The sequence below is a fragment of the Neofelis nebulosa genome, chromosome 9 (assembly GCF_028018385.1).
Source record: "Neofelis nebulosa isolate mNeoNeb1 chromosome 9, mNeoNeb1.pri, whole genome shotgun sequence".
Taxonomy (NCBI): domain Eukaryota; kingdom Metazoa; phylum Chordata; class Mammalia; order Carnivora; family Felidae; genus Neofelis; species Neofelis nebulosa.
The window spans coordinates 67,268,561-67,295,889 of record NC_080790.1 but is presented as its reverse complement, the minus strand read 5'-3'; the positions used below and the strand labels follow the sequence as shown (position 1 = coordinate 67,295,889).

The 27,329-nt window shown below is 39.8% G+C and overlaps 1 protein-coding gene across 7 annotated transcripts in view; it reads left to right on the top strand.

Annotated features, from left to right (window-relative positions):
- Positions 1–27,329, top strand: part of EML6 (EMAP like 6) — a 281,271-nt gene that overhangs the window by 123,541 nt on the left and 130,401 nt on the right. For all 7 annotated transcript variants that reach the window (XR_009248631.1, XR_009248632.1, XR_009248633.1 and 4 more), the window contains exons 5-7: positions 2,013–2,081; positions 9,493–9,678; positions 11,532–11,667. Coding sequence is in view for 4 of the 7 variants with exons in the window: in XM_058684097.1 (XP_058540080.1) it covers positions 2,013–2,081; positions 9,493–9,678; positions 11,532–11,667 (391 nt within the window). In the remaining 3 variants the exon portion in view is untranslated. The remainder of the gene's footprint in view (positions 1–2,012; positions 2,082–9,492; positions 9,679–11,531; positions 11,668–27,329) is intronic.

Below are 27,329 nucleotides of genomic sequence, written 5' to 3'. Positions count from 1 at the left end.
AGTCCAGAAATGACCAGCCTTGGAACTTTAGTGTTGGAGGAGCTCTGGCACCCTTTTGTTCCCAATGGTTCCTACCCCTGGCAACATGTAAGAATTCCTTAGGGAGATTTTATAGTGCAGTGATGCTTGGGCTCTGCTCCCAGATTATTAACTTACTGGTAATTAATCAGTATTAACTTAGTACTTAATGAACAGTTTGAAAATACTTGTAATGCTCACATTTTGTATATTACTGTTTCTGCTTATGTGATAATCCCATCATATCCTATAAAGTAAGTTGAGTTAGACTAGATCAATGTGAATTTATTTCTTACTGTTTTGTTCATGTACTTTATACCTTCCACTTAGAAGTAGATTATGAAAAGTACAATGCTACTCTAGTGCAAATGTATAATTTTAAGATCCTAGAATGTTTTAATGAAATACTGTTCTTTTTGAACACTGTTCTCCCAGACTCCATGATTTGTCTGGGAGAAACACAGTGTCTCCCAAAACTGGGAGAATACAGTTTTGTTCTTTATTACTGGTGCCAATATGAATTATTAATGTCTCCTTATGGGCAAGTGATTATCTTCAAGATTATTTTAGTGGAGAAAATACTTAATCCCTAGCACTCATTTTTGTAATTGAGTGCTCATAACACTCATTGCCCTCATAACAGAACTGAGGTGGTGTCATGTATTTTAGAGATGATGAGACTAGCCTGAGGTTGTATAGCTAAAATGGGCACTGGACCTTATTGAAACTTGGTACTTGGACCAAGTGCTCTTTCTTCAGTGTTGTTTCTGTAGTTCATAATTGCTTCTTTCTACCTAACTGAAGGTTATAGGTCCTCCTTTTCTCTCTGATGATTGATCCATATTGCTCCTTCCTATGTGATGAGAAATTAGTGTCATGAGCTCTTTATCTGGCTGAGACATTGGCCCTAACAATTACTCTTTTTTTCTATTAGAGCTTCACAGAATGCGGTCCTTGGACTGACTGCATCAGAATCTCTTGGGGTCTGTTTAAAAATGCAGCTCCATGGACCAAATTTCAGACCCACTAGATACGAATCTTTCAGTTTGGCTGGTGAAATATGTACTTTGCCACAGGTGATCTGACCCTCAAGGTTGACAGTCTTCTCTTCCTTGTTCCAAAAATGGAAAAAGAACTGCCTGCAAACCGTCTAGTAGCTTTCCTTAAAGACCATTCAGTAGTGTTAATGGATATGTTTTCAGTTCCTTGGGGAATGCAAAATAGAATAGTATTTTGGGTCAGATTAAAATGAGAGGCTAAAGGACTATTTTTGGTGGGCTAATTTAGGTGCCAAATAAATGCCCTTGCCCATGATTACAAGAAAGTGTTGGCCACATTGAATTGCATTTGACTGTTAAACATTTTCCTACTCAAAATAAAACACTTCATACTTCTTTTGATTTTTATTGTAAAGCTATGTCAAAGTATGTTACTAGCATTGTGTACAGGTATAGAAAAATTGGATCAAAAAATTATTCTAGGGGCGCCTGGGTGGCGCAGTCGGTTAAGCGTCCGACTTCAGCCAGGTCACGATCTCGCGGTGCGTGAGTTCGAGCCCCGCGTCAGGCTCTGGGCTGATGGCTCGGAGCCTGGAGCCTGTTTCCGATTCTGTGTCTCCCTCTCTCTCTGCCCCTCCCCCGTTCATGCTCTGTCTCTCTCTGTCCCAAAAAAAAAAAAAAAAAAAAAATTATTCTAAAGCATTCCAATTTGTTTACCCTGGATGAACCAAGTTAAAAATATGACACCAGTTTGTCTCATTGATTGTGGTTAATTATTATTTCTTTATTCAGGTCTAAGGTAAGTAGGTAGGAGGCAACAAAATATGTGTTAGCAATTCCTGAACCAACCCCAGAGCCAAATCGCCCATTTTTCAGTCCATGCAAGTAACAGTGTATTCTAAATTTTGGATAGAGCCTTGGCAGTTGAACTGATAGCTGAAAGAAGGCAAAAACACATATATTACCAACAGAGTGATTTTTAATTCTTTTAAACAGATTTTTGATATTTCCTGGGATCCATATCAGCCAAACAGAGTGGTTAGCTGTGGAGTAAAACATATAAAGGTAAAGTAGTTATTTAAAAAAAATTTTTTGGTAACTTTTATGAGAAGAATTTAAGGTGTTTATATATATATATATAATTTGATGTTGAGGAATGGCTCTGTTTTTCTAAAATTTGGAGCCTTTTACTGCATTGATCTTGAAGCAAGCTAGCATCAGCTGAGGGGGCTCTCTTTCAGAACTACAGTGTAAGGACCATCAGGTGAAGTGCCCAGCAGGCAGCTGAAAAGAAAACTTTGTGTTAATCAAATGCTAAACCAAATACTCCTAGTATTTCAAGGATTGCATGCTTTAAAACAGTTCTGATTTTAATATTGTAAATTAAGTTTTTACATTTTGATGAATGTTTACACATACTGCATATCAAAACATTTTCTGTCATGTTGAGAAGTTATTTTAGAAGGAACAGTGTTGGGTTGGACATAAAAATAGAGGGATACACAGTATGAGCGTACCTGAGCCATTGATTTTTAAATGCCTCTGTCTTCCTCTAGACTACACAGCCTCAAATACCACAGGTAGCCCAGGACCTACCTTTAGCTATTTGCTTCTTTCTACTTTGCTACATGGGTAGCACGGTTAACACCATTAACTTTCTTTGCTCCAACATAGCAGAAATTTCCTCTGGACCCTGGGATGTGACCCAGAATCTTCTGTCTACAGATTTGTACACAATAGAGATTAAAGTTCATAATTGAAAGAGTGTGAGGATTACTTGCTTGACTATAGCATGTGTGGATCTCTGCTAGTACCAAATTGCTGCATTTTTGTATGAACGGAATAGGTATCTGTATTATTTCCCCAACCAACTCCTCCTGTTTCCCTGTTCTTTTGTTCTTTTTTCAGTCTCGTTTTTTATGATCCTTCCCATTGTTCTTACTTAATTGTTAGAAAGGGACAGATGATCAGATGTCCAGGAATAAATATAACAAGAGATATGCAAGACTTGCTTAAAGAATATTACAAAACTTCACAGAAGAATACAAAAGGCTTGAACAAATGGAGAGACAACCTTGGTTCTGGACGTGAAGTCTAAAAATTAAACACATCACCTCAATTATATTCAGTGCAATTTCAGTTAAAATCTCAAGAAGTTTTGTTATTGTTATCTGACATTTCCTTTTAAATTATTCTGAGTTAGTCTAGATGGATAAAAGAATGAGAATAACCAAGAACTTGAATAAAAAAAGGATAATGAAGAGGAAAATACTGTATTTACTCAAGCATATTACAAAACTAAAATAATTAAAATGTATCAGATTGGGATAAGGATAAATAACAATACCCCCCCCCCCAAAAAAAAACAAAGCTGAGAAATAGAGGTTAATATGTGTAACAATTTAGAATATAATAGTATCTTGACCAGTGGGCCCTAGGACAGTTTGTTATCTATTTGGGAGAAAAAAGTTATATATCATTACTTCATACCATACATTAAAATAAATTCTTTATGAATTAAAGAGTTAAGTGTTTAAAAAACTATAAAATAATTATATGAATATCTAAATAAATGTTTAACTGCTCTCAAGTGGGTGAAAGGCCTTTCTGAATGTAGAAGCAAAGTAAGAAACCATAAAGATAATATTATAGATTCAATTATATAAACATTAAAACTTTCTGTCTACCTGCCCCCAACTGCTAAGAAACGAGAGAGATAAACCACACATGAGCAAAGTGTAAGCCACAAGCGTGTTAGATAGAATTTTGGTTTGTTCCTGACCTTCAGCAAACCTGTACAACAGAGAAAGGACATGTATAATTGACAAAAATGGAAACGTTGGCTAACAGATAGATGAAAATGCTAAATCTTCTTAGTTAGGAATAACAATTTTTAAATAACAATGTTTAATCCATCAGAATTAGGATTAAAATGTATCCAGTGTTGACAAAGATTTAGTGACTGAACACTGTCAAACCTTGCTGGGGGAGATGTAAATGAGTACTATAAATGAGTATTTCTAGTCTTTCAGTCCAGAAATTTGATAATATCTATCAATAGCTTTAGAAATGTTAGTATCCTGGGGTGCCTGGGTGGCTCAGTGAGTTAAGCCTCCGACTCTGGCCCAGGTCACGATCTCCTGGTTTCCGGCGGTTCGAGCCCCACCTCTGCCTCTGTGCTGATGGTTCAGAGCCTAGAGCCTGCTTCAGATTCTCTGTCTCCCTGTCTCTCTTCCCCTCCCCCACTCGTGCTCTGTCTCTCTCACTCTCTCTAAAAAGAGTAAACATTAAAAAAATTTTTTTTAATTTAAAAAAATGTTAATATCCTTGGAGGTAGTGATTTTTTTTTTTTCAGTATTAGTATATGTGCTGCTGTGAAGAGAACACAGCCCATATTTTCATATCTTGGAATTTATCTCAAGGAAATTATTAGGAGTGTGAACCAGGATAGGTTCATTGCTGAATAACTTACCAACAGCAAATAAAACCAGACTAAAGAAGGCCTGAAGCCACCAAACTGCCCCCAGGTGGTTAAATACAATATGGTAGATCCATAGGAAGAAATACTGTACAATCATTATAAGTCATGGTTTAGATGATTATTTAATGTTATTAGGAAATATTCAAGATTTATTTACAGTCTACTAGGTGAGGTAAATTTTTTTTTGATTTTTTTCTTTTTACTTTAGAAGTAAAGTATATTTTTGTATAGGAAATACATTGGAAAGATACCAAAAAATGTTAAGCAGTTAACACTGGCTACGGAGTTTATGATTAAATTGTCTCTTTATTTTTAAAATTATTTTACAATAACACATATTTTTCCAAAATCAGAAAAAAGTAATGAAAAAAAACAGAAGAAAAAAAGATAAGCATATAGGTTCTATTACTCAAAGGTATCAAGTGTCCTACCAATAATTCCCTTTATAATTTTTATTAATCAAAGATATATACCCATCAACATGAATTTCTAATCTGTCTGACAAATGGCAAAGGCACTGAATTGTTCTTTTACCCACAAGCAAAGAATTATGTGAGTTCATGATGAGACTGGTTTCCATCAGGTGATGGTGGCTTTATGGAAGTCTAGGACTCTGATCACAGGGCCATCATCCAGTCTGCATATTCTACAGTGAGGAAGCCAAGACCTAGGCGGTTATTTGACTTGGAATCCTTTGTATCTTCTGCTTGTCTCTGGGAAAGCTGTTCAATCTCCCTGAGGCTGAATTTCTCTCCCAAAAAACACCCCCATGAAACCAGGGGGTTGTGGATCACTACTTTATGAGTGTGTTAAGAGTTACATTACACAGTGTGTGAAACCAGTAGGGGCACAATGTTAATTTCTTTTCCCATCTTCTGGGATCACAAAAATGGTGGTACAGATAAGATTTAAACTCAGTCTCTGGCTCCCTGTGTAGAGGTCTTTCCATTGGAAATTATTTCTTCAATAATCTATTTTGGCCTGATTTTCCCCCAAAAAACAAAACATTAAAAAAATAGATTAGCTGCTTAACTGTTGGAATTCTCCAGCTTCTTCCCTGTTTGTTTTCATCCTTGGTTAACTCTTCTAATCAGTTAATTCCAAAAACGAAGACATATAAAACCCAGGAGCTTCATTTGAAAACACTAAGAGCTGTTTATCCCATTAAATTTGTTAATTATGGGGGCACCTGGTGGCTCAGTCGGTTGAGTGTCTGACTTCCGCTCAGGTCATGATCTCACGGTTTGTAATTTCTAGCCCCACGTTGGCATCTGTGCTGACAGCTCAGAGCCTGGAGCCTGTTTCCGATTCTGTCTCACTCTCTCTGCCCCTCCCCCGCTTGCACTCTGTCTCTCTCAAAAATTAACATTTAGAAAAATGTTAATAATTTATAATAAACAATAAATTGTTTTAGCAGACAGGCACTTTTTTTTTTCTAAGCAAAATTAAGTATTTTTACCTCAAATAGAATAATCTCCCAATGCCCGTCTACCCATCTTTATTAATTTTGTTTAGAAAGAAATCCACAACAGGAGCACCTGAGTGACTCAGTCGATTAAGCATCCGACTTCGGCTCTGGTCATGATCTCGCGGTTCGTGAGTTCAAGCCCCACATCAGGCTCTGCACTGACAGCTCTGAGCTTGGAATCTGCTTCAGATTCTGTGTCTCCGTCTCTCTGCTCCTCCCCGCCTTGTGCACAAGTGCTTGAGCTCTCTCTTTCTCAAAAATAAGTAAAAACGTAAAAAAATATTTTAAAAAGAAAGAAATCCATAACAAATTTTAGCAGGCTTCCAACAAGCTTCTTTATTTTCTTCTTTATTTTCTACAAGCAATTCCATGATCCCCACTCCCCCCCCCCCCGCCCTGCAAAAACCTACCTAACAGCAAATTAAAGATTCCAGTCACAAGCTGAATGCAAAATCTTTGATGTACTCCAAGAAAATATTTTTATGTGACATTTTTGTAGCTAGGGTGAAATCCTTTGTGTTTTTGCAAATCCCCAGTGTTGGCAGACAGGCAAATAACAATTATCTGAAATGAAAGCTTGAAAACAGTAGCAGTTGATCATTGTCATGCTTGGTTGGTTTTACAGCAAATGAGCCTACCAGGTTTGTGGATATTGTTGATCCTTCTCTAGTCTCTAGTCACAGACAGAAGGGACTTTGGAGATTTACCTAGGGCCAAATGAACTCCAAGGTATCTGCCAGTTCTAACAAAATTTGCATTACAATCTGGGAATGGAGACTGGGAAAGATAAACTACATCTGTTCTTTTGATGTGGATTTGCTGGTATGTTGCTATCCAAAATTGTCACTGTTTTCCAAACAGGAAGCGCTTTTCAGGAACCGAGAATTCAGAGATTTGCCATTTCTACAAAAACTCTCATACCTATCCTGGTGTTACATCTATATGTGCCTTTTTAGAGAGTCATTTGATTATTTGGGATGTTTCATGTTGGGCTTGTTCCGTCTGACTGGGTGATTTCATTAGAAACCTTTGTGTCTGAGAATAATGGTCTCTTTATGCTTTGTGGTTTTTCATTAGAATATTTCAGTAACTCAGATCAGAGGTGTACATTCTAGAGTTAGAGAAATAATAACTGCAAAGTAATTACCCTTCTTTAGGAATAATGATTTTAAAATTATTGTCCTTTTAATCTTCATGTATGGTGAGAAAAGGAAACATCTGCCTTTGGGTTTTGGCATGTTTATACTACCAGTAGGTGTTTACATTTAGTAGTTTGTTCAGGTTCAAAATTATTTTATTATTTTTTTAAGTTTATTTAATTTTGAGAGAGAGAGCGATTACAAGCAGGGGAGGGGCAGAGAGGGGGACGGGTCAGAGGATTCAAAGTGGGCTCTTTGCTGACAGAAGATAGCCCGATGCTGGGCTCAAACTCAAGAACCGCAAGATCATGACCTGAGCCAAAGTCTGACGCCCAACCAACTGAACTTCTCAGGCACCCCTGTTCAGGTTCAAAGCTAATACTTAAATGTTTTCCCAAAGCTTATACATACTCCTCTTTTCCCCAAATCTTTTTGTTCTTTCCGTATTATACTTGAGTACCTTTTCATAGAAATACTAAATACCCAAGAAACAAATCACTGGAGTTGACAGAAGAGAGAAGAATTGCTCCTTAATGAGAGAAGAATTCTTTTTTTTTTTTTTTAACATTTATTTATTTTTGAGACAGAGAGAGACCGAGCATGAACGGGGGGGGGGGGGGGGGGGGGGTCAGAGAGAGGGAGACACAGAATCTGAAACAGGCTCCAGGCTCTGAGCAGTCAGCACAGAGCCCGACGTGGGGCTCGAACTCACGGACCGCGAGATCTTGACCTGAGTTGAAGTCGGCTGCCCAACCGACTGAGCCACCCAGGCGCCCCAATGAGAGAAGAATTCTATATTGTCTCAAGTGGTTGCACACCTGCCTCTCATCCTCCATAAAGGCCGTCACCTCCATAGCTGCCAGAGTCCTGCACCTCCAAGGTAGTACAGTCAGCCCAGAACTCCTTCCCTCAATACTTAACTAAGAGGGCCACCATTTTTCCTCTCCTAAGGCACAAAATATTTGGCTTGTCACTGATTTTTCCTCACACATTTGTCACCTGGACTTGCCTGATCCTGCTCTCCTAATCCCAGATGCACCTTGTTTCTCACCACTGATCCAAATCCTAGCTTTGCTCGTTCCAGTTAATTCAACATGGTTCTCTCTGAATTTTCTTGGCACTTGTATGTAGTCTAAATATGCTGCTTTGAAATTATTTCTGGTTTTATATGTATCTTCATTAGATTCAAACTTCTCAAGGCAGGGGTGCCCAGGTGGCTCAGCTGGTTAAGCATCTGACTCTTGGTTTCAGCTCAGGTCATGATTTCACAGTTTGTAAGTTTGAGCCTGGAGTTGGGGTTTGCACTGACAATGCAGAGCCTGCTTGGGATTCACTCTCTCCTCTCTTTTTGTCCCTTTCCTGCTCTCTCTCTCCTCTCTCGTTCTCTCAAAATAAATTTTTAAAAATGATTGAAATTTCTCAAAGCAAATATCAAGACCTCAGTATTTTCTCATGTATAACCCCCATTGAATCCTTGCCTTCAACAAGCCACTTAGGCCCCCTTTCCCTCACTTCCAGGTGGGGATGATAGGAATAGCTGCTTTAGCCTGTTCTCAAGAGTATTATGAAGATCAAATAAATGTAAAGAGCCTTTATAAATGTTGAGGGGCTGTATACTTAGCAGTAAAGTTATACCAGTTCATACGTTTTAAAAACTATGCCAAAACAAAATAGTTAATTTCTGTATAACCACAGAAGTCTACTTGTTGCTTTCTATAAAGTGGCTCAAGCTTTATGCTTATGGTCTTCCACATGATAAATTATTCAGTGAAAATTGAAAAGCTTAGTTATTTGGCTATATGGGAAGATAACTCATATTTAGAAAGCTTTTGAGTAAGATTTCTACAGTGAAGATATATAACATTTCAAGTTAGAAACACATGATATCCAAATACATACATACATACACACACATGCACACACACCAAAAAAACATCTGGAAGATACATCCACATGTTAACAGGAGGCTGTAGATACTTCATTTTTCCTCTTTATACTTCTCTTTATTTCTAAACTCCTCTACAATGAACCTATACTGCTTTTGTAATTTGACCAAAAATTAAAGACACGATGATTCACCCACTTTATTCCAACTCTGAGAACAGTGAACTTTTGTATTTAATCATCATTAAACAATTAGCAAAGTTTGGAAATTTTGGAGCTTGGAAAGTTTTAATAACACTGCTAAAAGTGTTTATTATGCTGCTAGTAGTTGGCTAAAAGGTTTTGCGATTCCATTGCTTGCCGCAGAACAACTTAAATTACATGTGCCTAGTTCAGCTATAGCAAATTATGTGAAACGTACTGAAATGTAAGCAAATACCAATGATGTGATACATCAGGATGAATACGTTATTTTTGGATCTATGTATTTTAATCACTTTCCAGTTTTGGACACTCTGTGGAAATGCCCTGACTGCAAAAAGAGGGATATTTGGCAAAACAGGGGATCTTCAGACCATCCTTTGCCTTGCATGTGCCAAAGATGACATCACCTATTCTGGTGCTTTAAATGGCGACATCTATGTCTGGAAAGGGCTCAATTTAGTCCGCACCATTCAAGGAGCACACAGTGTGAGTATGTCCATGTGGAAATTTGGTGATTATTAAATAAGTTGATATCACAAATAAGTGTGTTTTCCTGTTGTATTAAAATCAGCAGAACTCTGCTGAAAACTACCTAAACCTTCATCAAAGATTTCCCCAATTATAGCTATTCTTGTTCACCTTAAAAGAAATAGTTCAAAAGCTCAATAATTTAATTAATCTTCACCTCAGTCATTGATTGGTTGATTAGTGTTATTCATCCACATCTAGAAGAACAGGACTGTTTCATCATCAGTTTTATCTTATAGATCAGTACTTCTCAAATTTTAATGTACCTGTGAATTTCCTGGGGATCTTGTTAAAAATGCACATTCCGATTCAGTAAGTCTGAGATGATGCCTTTGCTGCTGGCCTGTGGCCCATATGTAGACAACTCTTGTTTTTACATTTGTTAGTAAGGGTAGATTTTCCGCACTCTGAGTAAGTAACCTCTAAATCCAAATCACAAGTTCTTAAAATGCAAACAGAAACCATTGACACACTTCTTTTTTGATGATCTGCTCTGTAAGAACATGGGCAAACTTTACTTCTGACCATTCTGCTCTCTTTTGACACCTATGATAATGGTTACACTGCTGTATCTATAGATGATAAAATGGAAATGCCCAGAAGAATGGGGAGATGTGAAAGCTAAAGCCTATTATAGTAAATGGAAATTTGGTAAACAATTTTTAGAAACTCACCAGACCTGTAGCTTAGGTCCTGACCTCAAATTGGTCCCCATTACTCTTAAATAAAGAAGTTTAAGCACGTCTTAGCAAAAGAACTGTAAAATTTTAGATCTTTCATTGGCTTGTGTGTTGAACCAATTTTCTTGGCTTCACTAATTATGAAACCGATCTTGAAACCATTCAGAGGTCAGCATTTGTCCCCATGCATAAAAGCAGCTGCCTTAGTAACCTCATTTCTCTTCACACTGGATCTTATGTCAACAGTATATTTTTACAGCACTTCTCAATAGACCAGGTAAAATATTTTCCTATGGGAAACATCTTTAAGTTATGGGGCTATTTCAGGTGTGGGGAAAAAAAGCGCATCTTCATATAATGCTTAACAAATTAACACAAATGTAATTTGTTTTCAATTAGGCTCAGGTGTTGCCTTCTTGAACTCATTGAGATGCATTTCAGGCACCTGTGTACCAGTAAAAGTGTTTCTGTTCCTAGCTCAGATATCTTTGCCTGATTATTTTGAGAAGTGATTTATATGAAACACCTCTGTTGTTGTCTTTTCTTTATAAGGATCAGTTGTCACCTAAAGGAGTTTGATCTTCATATCTACTTTAACCAAGGAATTAGTGAATACTATTTTTTTCAAATTGCCATCAGTTTAGTAATGGTAAAGGAGCATTTGAACTGATTTGCTTTGGTGGTAGTCATGATTAATTTTTACTCCAGCCAAAATGAAGGATATTATAAATGGCTACTTGCTCTATTGTCAGGATTGCAATAGAGAACAAGGTTTTTTGTTTGTTTGTTTTTTTACATTTATTTATTTTTGAGAGACGGAGTGAGACAAAGTGAGAGCAGGGGAGGGGCAGAGAGAGAGGGAAACACAGAATCCGAAACAGGCTCCAGGCTCTAGGCTCTGAGCTGTCAGCACAGAGCCCGACGCGGGGCTCGAACCCACAGACTGTGAGATCATGACCTGAGCTGAAGTTCGACACTCAACCGACTGAGCCATCCAGGTGCCCCGAGAACAAGGGTTTTTAAAAATGTTTTTGTTTTTGCTTTTTTTTTTTTTTTTTAATCATGAAGCTCCAACTATAATGACTACTTAGAATCCTTCAAGTATTGAGTATAATCTGCCTTACTCAACAGGCTGGAATCTTTAGCATGTATGCTTGTGAAGAAGGCTTTGCCACTGGTGGACGAGATGGGTGTATTCGATTATGGGATACTGATTTCAAACCAATAACCAAAATTGATCTCAGGGAGACAGAACAAGGATATAAAGGTAATGCATGTGGTAATAATTACCCATAACTCTAAAAGTGTTAAATACAATGTGAAGTTCTGTATTTATATTTGTTTCTGTACCCATCTTATTCCGGAAAGGATTTAAGGTAGTTTACATAAATGGATTGCATACACGATCAAAAGTGTGTTAAAAACAAATGGATACCCCTTCTTTCTCATTTGCATGAAGGTATCTGTGTGTACTAGCAATGGTCCTGCTACAAAGATCAATAACATAATGAGAAAACCACCGAGTGGTGTCTTGGGAAATGAGACTTTGAATTATAAAACTGGGAAATTCTGGACAAGTTGGTGACCCTAAATGAGACTGCATCCAGCCTCTGAAAATAAGTAAATAAATAATTGCTAGGTAAAACAAGACCAAAAAATTAGCTTTAAAGTAGTAGCTATCAGAGTAGTAGAAGTTAACTTGGGATCAGGGCTGGGGACCTGGATTCAAATCCAAGTTTTGCCTATGATAGATTTGAGTCAAATGTTTAAAAATCTCTGGGTCTCAGTTTCCTCCTCTCTAAGATGAGGATAATACTAGCAACAGCCACGTAGAGTTGTATGAGGATTAAAAACATGTACAGAGTGCTTAGAGTAAGTCATGGTATAGACAGCCCTCAATAAATATTAGCTATTATTACAATATACTGAGTATGTGTACCAGGCAATACAAAACAGTTTATATACATCTATTTAAATTTTCATCATAAGGGGGCGCCTGGGTGGCTCAGTCGGTTAAGCCTCCGACTTCAGCTCAGGTCACGATCTCACGGTCCGTGGGTTTGAGCCCCGTGTCGGGCTCTGGGCTGATGGCTCGGAGCCTGGAGCTTGCTTCCGATTCTGTGTCTCCCTGTCTCTCTGCCCCTCTCCCGTTCATGCTCTGTCTCTCTCTGTCTCAAAAATAAATAAACGTTAAAAAAAAAAATAAAAAAAAAACTTTAAAAAAAATAAATTTTCATCATAGGTACCAGGCAATACAAAGCAGTTTATATACATCTATTAAATTCTCATCATATTATAATCTCATCCTTACAGGCAAAGAATTGGGGTTTGAGAGAATTTAAAGTGGAAATGTAAACAGAAAAGATAAAATGAAGTCCTAGGCGATGTTGGTACACTAAGTACGTGGAGGGGGGGCTCTACTATTTGCTGCAGAGGGGCCCCAGACGCTGCTCTTGGCTCCTCCAGCCATCGCTGAGGGAGGGGTTGCTCAGTACCGTGACTTATGCTGTCCACAAGATGAAAACTGACTCACTGCTCAGGTGAAGGTGAATTTCTCCCAGTGCTGAAATGAGAGAGAAATTTCCCAAGGATCTTTCTAGAGAGTGTTCTGTGACAGGAGACCCAAGTCCTCGAAAGGCCTGAAGTGAGCCATTACTCATCAGGTTCTTTTCCACAAAGCCCCTTGATGCAGGCTGACAACAGTGTGGCCACAGAGGTTTCTTCAAAGGCCAAGTGGTCTGGTGGTGCTCAGAGCTCTCTCCTGACCTGAGGTAGATTCCAGAGGACTGAGAGAAGAATACTACCTATTCTTTAGGCCATCCTCCTTGAATAATATTGTTGTCAACCAAACCTTTCTTAAAAATTATGCAGTACAGAAGTGAGCTGGATCTTGTACTTCCTATATGTACTCAGAGTCCAGTTTCCTAAAATATCTTTTAAATACAAAAAGCTAATCTGGAGATTGGATTGTTATTTTCTTATGGAAGCTCGGGATCATGTTTGGATGCATTTCTGAATACCAGGTACAGGGGTCACCATACCAAGTTGTAAAATGTAGTGTCCACTTCACTGGATTGACAAGGAGACAGTTGAGGCCCTTTAGTTCTCTGCCATAGTGCATGAGCCAGTATAACTTTATTCAGAAAAATACTTAAAACAGATATGAGCAAGCAAGCATCCATAAGAGCAATGTAAAAAATATTGGTAAAGCAGCCAAAAACGTTTGACTTTGAATCATGAAACTTCTTGGTATATATTTCAAGGTAAATGGAGAGAAAATCATGTACTTAGACAAGAGATGAGTTAATTTACTAGGTGGGATTATTGACCATAAACTGGCTAGATGTTGGGGAGCATAAACCAGCAATGATGATTCCTTTTTGGCACTTTATCCAGCTCATCCAGAAACTATATCACAAAATTAAAAGATAGATTTTAAAGTGGATATCATAGCAGAAGTCATGCTTACCGTGTTGTACTTTTCTACCTGATACTGAGTCCCTGACTTAAGGGTCTCAAAGGAGAGTTCACAAGCCAGTGCACAATGTGCATCCAGGTAAGTGGGGGTTTATATTGATTGCATGGCCAACTCCTGTCCCTGGAGTCAGAGGAAGATGGTCAGGAACAGCCTGCATTTTTTTCACTCTCAACACATTCCTACATACATGTCCTTGCCAAGGTCAAAGCAGATAGAGGTGGTCCATGGTAGACAGGAAGTGTGCCTGTACATCATAAATGTGGCCTGTGGTGCCTGGGCTTACAGTTTATCAGGAGACAGACAGGCGTGCATGCATTTGTAGATGGATGACCAGTGAGACAAGATCCCTATTTCCATGGGAGTAATGGACTGTGCTTTCAAAGGATCTTAAAGACAATGCTGCAGTTTGAACCCAAGGGAGCCTTGAGAAGTTGTGCCATTCCTCAAATGGCAGCCACTTTCCTGCCACCTTCTTGATTTTTACAATCACTGCTTACTACCAATACTCTTATTTTCTCAATATTTTACTTTAAATTTATTTTATTTTATTTATTTACTTATTTTAATGTTTATTTAGTTTTGAGAGAGAGAGAGAGACAGAAAATCAGAAGCAGCCTTCAGGCTCTGAGCTGTCAGCACAGAGCCCTACGTGAGGCTTGAACTCGCGAGCCATGAGATCATGACCTGAGCTGAAGTTGGACTCTTAACCAACTGAGCCACCCAGGCACCCCCAAATTGATTTTAATACATCTCTTTTTTTACTTCTCCTTACTATAAACAGTAAAACACTTTTTAAAAAAATATACATCCTTTATAAAGCCTTCACTACTTTTTTAAACGTTTTATTTATTTTTGAGACAGTATAAGTGGGGGAAGGGCAGAGAGAGGGGAACTGAAGATCTGAAGCAGGCTCTGTGCTGACACCAGCAAGCCCAATGTGGGGCTTGAACTCATAAGCCCTGAGATCATGACCTGAGCCGAAGTTGAACACTCGATGAACTGAACCACCCAGGTGCCCCACCTGTCACACTTTAAAAATGTTGTAACAGAAATCCACTATGTACTGCCCAACTTGAAAAGATTTTTGAGTCCTCTCTATCTTTTTTGGTGAGTGGGGAGGTGAGACTGACTAAAAGTTAATAAATATTGTTGCTCTTTTCAAGGAACCAGCTCCTGGTTTCTTGATCTCTTCTATTGGTTTTTTAGTCTGTTTCATTTATTTCTGGTTTAGTCTTTATTATTTTCTTCCTTCTACTGGTTTGGAGTTTTGTTTGTTCTTTTTCTAGCTCCTTTAAGTGAAAGGTTAGGTTGTTTATTGAGATTGGTTTTTTTGTTTTTTTGGGTTTTTTTGCTTTTTGGGTAGACCTGGAATGCTATAAACTTCTTTCTTAGAATAGCTTTTGAAGCATCCCAAAAATTTTGGACCTATATGTTTTCATTTTCATTCATTTCCATGTCATTTTGATTTTCTCTTTGATTTCTTGGTTCACCCATTCATTGTTTACTAGCATGTTATTTGACCTCCCTGTATTTGTGTTCTTTCTAGATTTTTTTCTTGTGGTTTATTTCTAGTTTCATAGAGTTGTGGTCAGAAAAGATGCATACTATGACTTTGTTGTTTTTTAATTTGTTGAGAGTTGTTTTGTGGCCTAATAAGTGATCTATTCTGGAGAATGTTCCATGTGCACTTCAAGAGAATGTGTATTCTGTTTTAAGTTGGAATGTTCTGAATATTATCTGTTAGGTCTATCTTGCCCAATGTGTCATTCAAAGCCACTGTTTCCTTGTTGATTTTCTGTTTGAATGATGTGTCCATTGATGTAAGTGGTATGTTAAAGTCACCTACTGTAACTGTATTACTATTGATTATTTCTTTTTTGTTTATTATTAGCTGCTGTATGTATTTGGGTGCTTCTATGTTGGGTGCATAAATATTTACAATTGTTATGTTTTCTTTTGGGATGGTGCCCTTAATGACTATATAGTGTCATCTTTGTCTCATTATAGTCTTTGTTTAAAAAAAAATTTTTAATGTTCATTTTTATTTTTGAGAGAGAGAGCATGAGCAGAGAAGAGGCAGAGAGAGAGGGAGACACAGAATTTGAAGCAGGCTCCAGGCTCCAAGCTGTCAGCACAGAGCCTGACACAGGACTCAAACCCATGAACCATGAAGTCATGACCTGAGCCAAAGTCAGATGATTAACTGACTGAGCCACCCAGGCACCCCTTATAGTCTTTGTTTTAAAGTCTATTTTGTCCAATGTAAGTTTTGCTACCCCAGCTTTCTTTTTACTCCCATTTGTATGATAAATGCTTTTCTGTCCCTTCCCTTTCAATCTGCATGTTGCTTTTAGTTTGAAACAAGTCTTTTGTAGGCAGTATATAGATAGGTCTTGTTTTTTATCCATTCCATCACCCTATGTCTTTTGATTGCAGTGTTTAGTCCATTTATGTTCAAAGTAATTACTGATATGTATGTACATAATGCCATTTTATTGCTTATTTTATGGTGGTTTTAGTAATTCTTCTCTGTTCCTTTCTTCTATTGTTCTTTTGTCTCAGTTTGTTGGCTTTCTTTACTGATATAATTGGATTCCTTTCTCTTTGTTTTTTGCATATCTATTAGTGGTTTTTGATTTGTGGTTACATAATATCTTGTACATAGCATCTTGTGCATAGAGCAATCTATATTAAGTTGGTAGTTACTGAAATTTGAATCCATTATTTACTCCTGTCCTCTCCTCAGGTTTTAGGTGTATTGTTTCATGCTTTATATCCTTTTATTTTGTGAATCTCTTGACTGAATTTTTATAGATATGCTTAATTTTACTCCTTTTGTGTTTCCTACTCTTTGCACTACTGCTTATGGTCTTTCCAATCAGTCCCTTTTAACATTTTCTGTAGCACTGGTTTAGTGGTTGTAAGTTCTTTTAACCTTCTCCTTCATTTAAAAAAAATTATTTATTTTTGAGAGAGAGAGAGAGAGAGAGAGAGACAGTGTGAACAGGTGAGGGGCAGAGAGAGATGGAGACACAGAATCTGAAACAATCTCCAGATTCTGAGCTGTCAGCCCAGAGACTGACGTGGGGCTTGAACTCAGGAAATGCAAGTCATGACCTGAGCTGTAGTCAAATGCTTGACCAATTGAGTGGCCCAGGCACCCCAACTCTCTCCATTTTGAATGATAGCTTTGCTGGATAGGATATTTTTGGCTTTAGGTGTTTTTTTTGTTTTGTTTTGTTTTGTTTTTTGTTTGTTTTTCAGCACTTTGATTATATCATGCCACTCTCTTCTGGTCTGCAAAGTTTCTGCTGAAAAATTAGCTTATAGTCTTATGGAGTTTCCCTTGTATGTAACTTTTATTTTCTCTTTCTGCTTTCTTTTTTTATTTTAGAGAGAGGGAGTGCAAGCAGTGAAAGGGGAAAAGGAGGGGAGAGGGAGAGAGAGAGATTGAGAGATCTAGAGATCTTAAGCAGGCTGCATACCCAGCACAGAGCCCAACACAGGGCTTAATCCCATAACCCTGGGATGATGGCCTGAGCCAAAACCAACCAACTGAGCCACCCAGGCACCCTTCTCTTTCTGCTTTTAAAACTCTCTCTTTATGACTGCTTTTCACCATTTTAATTACAGTGTGTCTTGGTGTGGACCTCCTTGGTGTGTGTGATTTTGTCAGGGCCTCTCTGTGCCTCCTGGATCTGGATTTCTGTTTCTTTCTCCAAATTCAGGATGGTTTCACCTATTATTTCTTCAAATACATTTTCTCTCCCCTTTTCTCTCTCTTCTCTGTCTGGGATACCTATAATGCAAATGCTATTATGCTTGATGGTGTCACTGAGTTCCCTAACACTATTTTCATTTTTTATTATTTCTTTCTTTCTCCCATTCAGCTTGCTTGCTTTCCATTACTTTGTCCTCCAGATTACTGATCTATTCTTCTGCCTCCTCTAGTCTGCTATTTATTTCATCTAGTGTATTTTTAATTTAGTTATTGAGTTCTTCACCTCTGATTGGTTCTTTTTTTGTTTTTGTGTCTTTAAGGGTCTCACTGAGGTCCTCCATTCTTTTCTCAAGTCCAGTGAGTATCTTTGTGACATTTACTTTAAATTCTATATCAGGCATATTACTTATCTCCATTTCATTTAGCTCTTTTGCTGTGATTTTGTTCTGTTCTTTCATTTGGCACTTAACTTCTCTGTGTCCTCATTTTGTCTAACTCTCTTTATCTTTTTCTCTGTGTTAGGCAAGCCAGCTATTTCTCCTGTCCTTGAAAGTGGTGGCCATGGGGCGCCTGGGTGGCGCAGTCGGTTAAGCGTCCGACTTCAGCCAGGTCACGATCTCGCGGTCTGTGAGTTCGAGCCCCGCGTCAGGCTCTGGGCTGATGGCTCGGAGCCTGGAGCCTGTTTCCAATTCTGTGTGTCTCCCTCTCTCTCTGCCCCTTCCCCGTTCATGCTCTGTCTCTCTCTGTCCCAAAAATAAATAAAAAACGTTGAAAAAAATTTAAAAAAAAAAAAGAAAGTGGTGGCCTTAGAAGAGGTCCTTAGTACCCTGAAGTTTAATGTCCCCTGTTTTCCAGAACCTGGCACTTCAAGGGTGTCTCCCGTGTTGTTGCATGTGCCCTGCTGTTGGGGCTGAGCCACTTTTGCTTTCATTTTTGTCATCTGCATTAGGTCTCTTTGCCTGTTATAAGCAGTGTTTGTCCCATATGTTGTTAGTGGTCCTGTCTGGATCCTTCTTGGGCTTGAGTTCAGTCAGACCAGGCATTTACCAGAGATGCGGTAGCAGTGAACTGCAGAAGACCATGGGGGTGGAGTGCGTGGTGTTAGCAAGGTCTGCTTGGGTCTACTGTGGAAGGGAACCTGGAGCTGAGGCCTTTCTGGAGCGGTAATATCCACAAGGGAACACAAGGGTAGGATGCAGTATTAAGCAAGGTAGGTAGAAATGTTCGTGCTGTTCTGGTTCCTGCAGGTGTCCATGTGTCTAGTTTGGGGATGGATGTAAGAAATAGTGCCTGTGTTCCTGGAGAAGTCGCCCAATGATCCTTGCCCCTCCTGCATGCTCTGAGATTAGTAAGCAAATTTCCTTCCTGTATACCACTGGCATTCTTCAAACTGCTCCTTTTATGCTATATCTCCACAGGGCTGTTTGTTGTGCTCTTTAAGGGTGGGGACTCAGTTTCCTCTCATCCTCCTGGCTCTCCCAGAGCCAAGCCTGCTGATTTTTAAAGTTCCAGGTTTTAGGACCTACTGATTGTAAGAACTCACAAAATTTGGCCCCTCTGGTTTTCGAAGACAAATGTTATGGTGATTGATCTTCTCTCAGTGGACTCCCTGGTGTCAGAGTCTGTTTTTCTGTTTTCTGTTCCTGCAGTATCCCTTCCTTCCATGGACAGTCTTGTGGGTCCATTTAGCTTCCAACCACATCTCTGCTCCTCCTATCCTCTTTGGTGTGATCTCTTCTATATCTTTAGCTGAGGAAAGTTTGTTCTGCCAATCTCTGGGTCCTTTTCTGGGTTCCTTACACTGATGTAGGTATTATCTAGTGATATCTGTGGGTTGAAGTGAGCTTAGGATCTTCCCACTCCACCATCTTCCCCAGAAGTCTTCCACTTTAACCATTTCTAAGTGGATATAATCAGTGGCATCATTTAAGTCCATTCACACTGTAGTACAACCATCATGGCCATAATCACCAGAACATTTTCATCTTCTTAAACTGAAATTTCATACCCATTAAACAGTAACTCTCTTTTCCCCTCTTCTCTTGGCCTCTGGCAGCCACCGTTCTACTTACCATCTCTATGAATTTGCCTGTTTTAATTACCTCATATAAATGAAGTCATACAGGATTTTCTCTTTTTTGACTGACTGACTTCTCTTAGCATGTTTTCTCTTAGCAACATATCTTCACATGTTGTATCATGTGCCAGAATTTCCTAAAGCTGAATAATACTCTGTTGTATATACTACATTTTGTTTATTCATTCATCTGTGAAGGATACTTGCTTCCACCTTTTGGCTATTGTAAATAATGCGGCAATGAACATAGATGCATAAATATTTCTTTGAGACCTTACATTCAGTTCCTTTGAATATGTAGATAGATAGATCTAGATAGAAGTAGAATTATTGAATCGTATGGTATTTCTATTTTTAATTTTTTTGAGAAACTGCCATACTGTTTTCCATAGCAGCTGCACTATTTTACATTCCCACTAACATGGCACAGAATTCCAATTTCTCTACATCCTTGCCAAATATTATTTTTTTTACTAGCAGCCATTCTAATATGTATGAAGTGTTATGTCATCTTGGGTTTGATATGCATTTCCCAATGATTAATGATGTTGAGCATTTTTTGATAAGCCTGTTGGCCCTTTATATGTCTTCATTGGAAATTTCTGTTCAAGTCTTTTACCCATGTTAAAATCAGGTTGTTTAGTGTTTTGTTGTCATATCTTAAGAGTTCTTTATATATTCTAGATATTCTCTCTTTATCAGATACATGGTTTGCAAATATTTTTTCCCATGCCATAAATTGCCTTTTCACTATGTTGATTATGTTCTGTGATGCACAAAAGTTTTTTTTATTTTGATGCCCAATTTTTTTTTGTTACCTATGCTTATCCAGTCATTGCCAAAGATACTGTATCATGAAGTCCCCCCACCCCATATTTTCTTACAATATTTTATGGTTTTATCTTTTATGTTTAGATCTATGATCCATTTTGAATTAATTTTTTTTTCTTGGAAAGAGAGAGAGAGAGGGAGTGAGTGAGGAGCAGAGACAGGGAGTAAAAGAATCTCACAAGGGGCAGAGAGAGAGAGAGAGAGAGAGAGAAAGAAAGGGAGAGAGAGATGCAGGGTTCACCGTACGTGGGGCTCATGCTTACCTGAAGCAGTGCTTGTGCTCACCCGAACCAGGCAGGGCTCAAGCTCACCAGGGGTAGGGCTGGAACTTACTAACCGTGAGTTCATGACCTGAACTAAAGTCAGATGCTTAACTGGCTGAGCCACCCAGGTGTCCCTTGAGTTAATTTTTGTATATGGTGTAGGCCAAGGGTCTAACTTCATTCTTTTTTTCTCTAAAATATTTTTAATAACTAATTTAGCAGTGAAACTTGACCCGAACTTAAATGAGGCTCTTTGTTTTCATATGTGTGAATATTCTTACACATTACTACAGAAATATTTGATTTCAAGGTGCTGCCCCAGACCCCACTGGATGTATTACATGAGTCCAAAACCCAAAATTTTCTGAATTCCACAATTCCAAGTGCAACCTGCCCCAAGGAACCTCAGATATATGGGATAGTGTAACCCCTAAATGTTTTTCAGTGAAAAATTCGGGAATTTGCAAGCTGGTAGAGACCTTGGATTTCAGAGTGTAGAGCTGTCACCTTATGGATGAATACAGTGAGTTCAGAGTCCTTGGCATTCAGCTAATTGTAGGATTCAGGCTCTAACTCCTATCTCACTTTAAACTTAACAATGCATTTTGAGTTTGATCATTTTTAAAACAAATTTATGATATGCATAAAATAATGAAGCTTAAATGACTTACAGCGATAACAAAAAAGCCAAAAATAACTCTTAAGGCAACCAAAATGAATTACATCAATGGTAATAAAATACTTGGATATAGTGGTTGTAAATGATTATGTCTAAAGAAATAGGGTAATTATTCACACAGTATAGGATGTATTATATATTTACTCATTGAATAAACATTTATTAAGCATTTACTAAGTGTCAGATACATGCCTAGCAACTGGATGAGCTCATCTAAAAAGCATGTTTCAGGCATTTTACTTAGGAGTTTTTTGTGTATTTATTTTAACTTCAAACATGTATTTGTTGAATCGTAGCTCTCTCTAATAAACTATATAAACTTCAAATCCAGAGATGTCTTGTATTAGGTTAGGCAGCATTACCTCAGCATTAAGAAAGAGTAGGAGGCTCATGTCCCCTTACAAGATAACCCTTCGTAGACTTTTCATCACATCTGCTGCCCCTTTGGTGGCCTGAACCACTGTTTTTAACATAGATTTCTGCAGTTGCTTTATATTTATACCTCGTGTCCCTGCTTCTCAGAATAGCAGCTGGAGAGATTGTTCAAAATTTATGTGAGCCAGGGGCACCTGGATGGCTCAGTTGGTTAAGCATCTGACTTCAGCTCAGGTGATGATCTCATCATGGTTCATGGGTTTGAGCCTGTGTTAGGCTCCACACTGACAGAGCAGAGCCTGCTTGGGATTCTCTCTGTCTTCCTTTCTCTCTGCCCCTCCATGACTTGGACTTTCTCTCTCTCAAAATAAATCAATAAACTTAAAAAAAATCTTACATGAGCCAAATCACATTATTCTCCTCGAAAAAGAGTCAAAGTCCTCCAGATGGCCTACCAACTCCTCCCCTTCATGCCTTCCTCCTTCCATTCTGCCCTCTGCCCTGGCTGCCACTGTCTCCTGTGACCTCTGAGCTCCCAGGCTGTTCTCTCTGCCTGCAACACTGTCCCCAGGGGTCTGCGTGACTACTGCCCTCCTCTTCAGGACTTAGCTCAGATGAACCTGTCCTAATGTCTTATTTAAAATTGAAATCCCCTCAGCCTCTACTCCCCCAGGCACTCCCCATCTCCTTCTGCCAGATGTCCTTCTCACCTTGTAACAAACAATATAATTTGCCTTTTATTATGTTTACTGCTCTTGTCTGTTTCCACAAAAGCAGGAAATTTTGTTCACTGATGCTTCCTAAGGGCTTAAAACAATGCCTGGCACCTGCAGGTGCCCTGGAAATAGCTGCTGATGAGGGAATGAAAGGTACGTTATGTGAGTGACTGGGGTACAGAGCCTTGGGAAGGAGCACAAGTGACAAGGACACAGGGAGACACAGAGCTTGGTTCCTTTCTTTGGTCAGCCTGCTGTATTCAGGCTTAAGCCCTTAAACATCAGTGGTCAGAGGTCAGAGAAAGGTTTAGGGAGGCACATATCATGCCCATCACCTCAGATAGGTCACCCTGTTCTGGAGCACAGAGGGAAGGGTGGAGGACAGGATTGCAAGTGGCAGTCCAGGTTATTCTTCCCCACTAATCTTAATGCCCTTTGGCTTCCTCAAAGTACACTGAGGATCATAGAGTGAAGTGGTTCTCAGTCATGGCTGATTCTGTCTGCTAGAGGACAGTTAGCATTGTTTGGAGATGTTTTTGGCTGTCACAACTGTGGAGTGCTACTGGCATATCTGAGTAGAGACCAGGGATACTGCTGAACATCTTACAGTGACACCTTGCAATGATCACCATCATGAGGAAGAACTATCCAGCACTCAATGTTAAACAGTGCTGTGGCTGAGCAGACCTGGTATAGAATATTCAAGAGACCAACTCTCAAATCTGTGAGCACCCTGGTTTACAGTAGAAACAGAGAAAGCGCCTTCTTTTGTTCTGGTGGTTCCTTGGCTGTCTTTCTTACCTCCCTCTGTCACCTCTCCCCCTGTCTGCCCACGATTGTCCTTGGGGCCAGGCCACCTGCTTCACTGTTGTTCTGCTCAAGAACTGGAGGTACTACAGGAGACCAAGCATGAGCAGAAGGTGGGATGGTGAAATAGGCTGCCAGGGGACATATGCGGTGTTGTTTGTTCAGACTCGAGGTGGAATGTGCTGTCACACAAGCAGAAGCTGACTGTCTGGTTTGTTCTGATAGTAATTCCCCTGTGAACACTCTTCTTGAACGTGTCTTAGATAAAAACCAGCCTGGGAGTTCCTTTGCTGTGTGGGTTTGGTCATGTGTTTCTGCCTTCAGAGGTCCTGTTAGGCTGTGTGGATTCTTCAGAGTTCCTATGGCCACAGGATTTGGAATCTTGTGGACTGAATTTTGCAATAGCCAAGGATTTAGTAAAGAGTAACTTTCATTATGAAGTCTGTTGGAATTCTCAGGCAGAGAGCCCTTAGAGACATGAGCAGCCGGCCATGAGTCCTTCCTGCTGCAGGAAGCCTGCAGACTAATTTAGGACTAGCCCCTGCCCAGCCTGTGGCAAGGCCTGACAACTCATGCAGCAGCTCCCAGTGTCCATGCAGACCTTTGTGCTAAGTGCTCTGCAGGATCCCATTTTAAATTTTTTCAAAATGTTTATTTATTTTTGAAGGAGAGAGAGACAGAGTGTGAAGAGGTGAGGGGCAGACAGAAAGGGAGACACAGAATCCGAAGCAGGGTCTAGGCTTTGAGCTGTCAGCACAGAGCCCGACGTGGGGCTCAAACTCATGGACCACGAGATCATGACCTGAGCCAAAGTTGGTGCCCAACTGACGGAGCCACCCAGATGCCCCTGCAGGATCCCATTTAACCCTTAACCGGGGGTCTCCAGGCATGGCAGCTCCCAGGGCATGAGATCTGTGTGATCACAGGGCCCCCTTCTCAGAAGGGCTCAGCACTTGGTTGAGTGCTTTTCTGTGGCCATCTTTGAAATTCTTAATGATTTTTTTTTAACAAGGGGTCCTGTGTTTGCATTTTGTGTTGAGCTCTGAAAATCATAATGCCAGGCCTGTCACTTAGTCGTCTGTGCTCACAAATCCCTGGAAGATGCACACGTTCCCTCCCCCTAGTTTCCTCCAGGTTCCCAAACTCTGCCTTCAGCTTTATTCTTAGGACATCAGGAGTCCCTGGCCTGCTCCAGACCCCTTTGGTGGCCTCAGCCACTTTATCCTAAGATGAATCAAGGGGCATCAGAGGTCCTTGCTGTCATGTCCTCATCCTCCCCCTACATTCCCTCCAACTGAGTGAATTCTCTCTTGTGTTTTTTTTTATTACCTTTTACCTCTTTACTGAGGGTGCTCCTTAGTAATCCATCTTTAATAAGGTTAGGTTTATAGGTGCAAGCCATCACCATATCTTGTTTCATTATTGGTACCATGTCCTGGAAGCATATCCACGGAGAAGGGCATTACCTTTGTGAGGAAGAGTGTTTGCTCCAGACTTGGTCTGCCCTAATCCTCATTTTTGTTCTCTGTCGCATGATCACTCTGGGACTTTGGGCTATTAATATACATGGTCATTGCTGTAATTTCATCATTTATTCAACAGATATTTACCGTCCCCATTTAGGGCCTGGTGCTGTCCATGGGGCCTCCTCCTGAGTCATGAACATTCCCAGCATATATGTGCAGTTCTGGGCACAGGCCTGGGTAATGCCAGTGAGGATCATGCCTGCCCATTTACACAGCTGGCTTGTTTGACTCAGAATTGACTTCTCATCATTGCACTTTCTTTTGCCTTCTGGTCATCAGACTTGGACTCTCTAATCCTCTAGGGCAGAGTTTTCCAACCTGTACCTGAAAAACCATTGCATTAGAATCAGCTGGTGATGTAGCTGGAAATCTGAATTTTCAACAATGGAACTAAATCTGATAACACACGCTGGCTTGGGAACCACTTGGTAGTGGTTCTCAACAAGCAGTCCTCTGCCCTGGAGTGCTAAAAATACCTATGCCTAGCCCCACTCCTGGCCAACCAAGAGGAATTTCTTGTTGGGGTTCAGGCATCCATATTTTTTTTTAAATTTTTTTTTAACGTTTTATTTATTTTTGAGACAGAGACAGAGCATGAATGGGGGAGGGGCAGAGAGAGAGGGAGACACAGAATCGGAAGCAGGCTCCAGGCTCTGAGCCATCAGCCCAGAGCCCGACGCGGGGCTCTAACTCACCGACCGCGAGATCGTGACCTGAGCCGAAGTCGGACGCCCAACCGACTGAGCCACCCAGGCGCCCCCAGGCATCCATATTTTTAAAAAACACTTTTTACGTAGCCTGCTTGGGATTCTCTCTCTCTCTCTCTCTCTCTCTCTCTCTCTGCCCCTCCTCTGCTCGCATGCTCTGTCTCAACATAAAAATAAATAAAATATTTTTAAAAAATGCTTTTCTTGTAGATTATAATGCACAATGAGGACCGAGCAACTGCTCTTGTCCCTTTGCTGTATAGCAGACCTATGAGCCCTCGATTTAAGAACACAAATATCCCCCCACTCCCCCATCCACACACACACACACTCTCTTCCCTTCTTGGACCAAATAATTGGGGGAAAAGACCATTTTATTCCCCAAATAGTTTGTTCTGTCTTTGCGTGTTGGACCATAGCCTTTCCTTCCACCAGTCTGTGGTGCTGGCACATCAAAACAACAGCACCTAAGATGTAACACAAGGAAGTAACTGCAACTTCTTTGTAGCTCCTGGTGTTAAATCTTCCTGGAGCTGGACTCGGACTGCACATACAGTAAGGTGCATTCCACTGAGACTAACAAAAACTTGCTGGTTAAGGTAACAACTCAGATTTATTAATTTCTTAAGTGCCAAACACTAGGTGAAGTGTTTAAATATATGATTGCATGGATTCCTCATAAGAGTGCTGCAAAGTATGAGTGCTGATATTCTCTCCACTTCACAGACAGGGACACTGAAGAGTTGAAAGATTAAATAGCTTGCCATGGTCACAGCTGGGAGGGGTTGGGGCTGGCCTATAAATCAGCCCAGATACTCAACCACTTGGTGAACTAATGGAAAATAAGCAGTGTCCTCTAGGTCTGTATGGATATTCATGTACTCATGGACTAGATATACCCCTGCCCTGGTTTCAGGACATGCGCCAAAAGGATTAGAAGGATGCTGTTTACCACTCATTCTCTGCTCTGAGTATGAAGCTGTGCGAAGGGTTGGTGAGATTTTGGTCTGTAGATTTTTGTTTAGGTGGGTGGTTGCTCTTTACTGCCATCTGCTGGCTATCTGGACCAAGCACAGGCCAGAGCCCCACATTTCTCATAGAGGAGTGCCCAAGAAGGCAACCTCACCTATTCAAAATGCCTTCAGCCCATACTGTCAAAAGTCTCTGAAACATGCACTTGTCCAGAAGAAAAGAGAACTGTGATTTTAAATACTTAGGATGGTTTTTCCTGGAGCTCTCTTTATTATTAGTGGATTTCTATCCGTATTTAAAATAATAGCTTATGTTTTTCTGACTCCTATAACAGAAGACAAAAAGCGAAAATAGCTTAGTCATTTCTCAATGCAACGGCAATCTTGGCCAGTCTGGCTAGGAAACCACGATTACATTACTGTTCTCTGCATTTGTGTTAGAGAAGGTAAAACCGAGTCTTAGTAGACAAGAGAAGAACAATACTGTCAGAACCCTGTCAGGGATCTGCCACAACACCAGGGACTCTCCAGAATGTACCCAGAAGAGACTTCGCTGTTCTCTTCACCAGTCTTGCATGCAGAACAGCAATTAGGTTCAGAAATGATGAAAATAGGATATTATTAGCAAACTTGAATACAGTTCTATGCCTGCTGAGGTGTTTTCAGGAAGTGATTCCTATTTTAAACAGTTACCTTGGATGTCAGAGTGGTCCAGTATCCTATCCATCTTTTTAGGTAGACTCCTGGGATTGACCTATCTGATGTGGCAAAACATAAT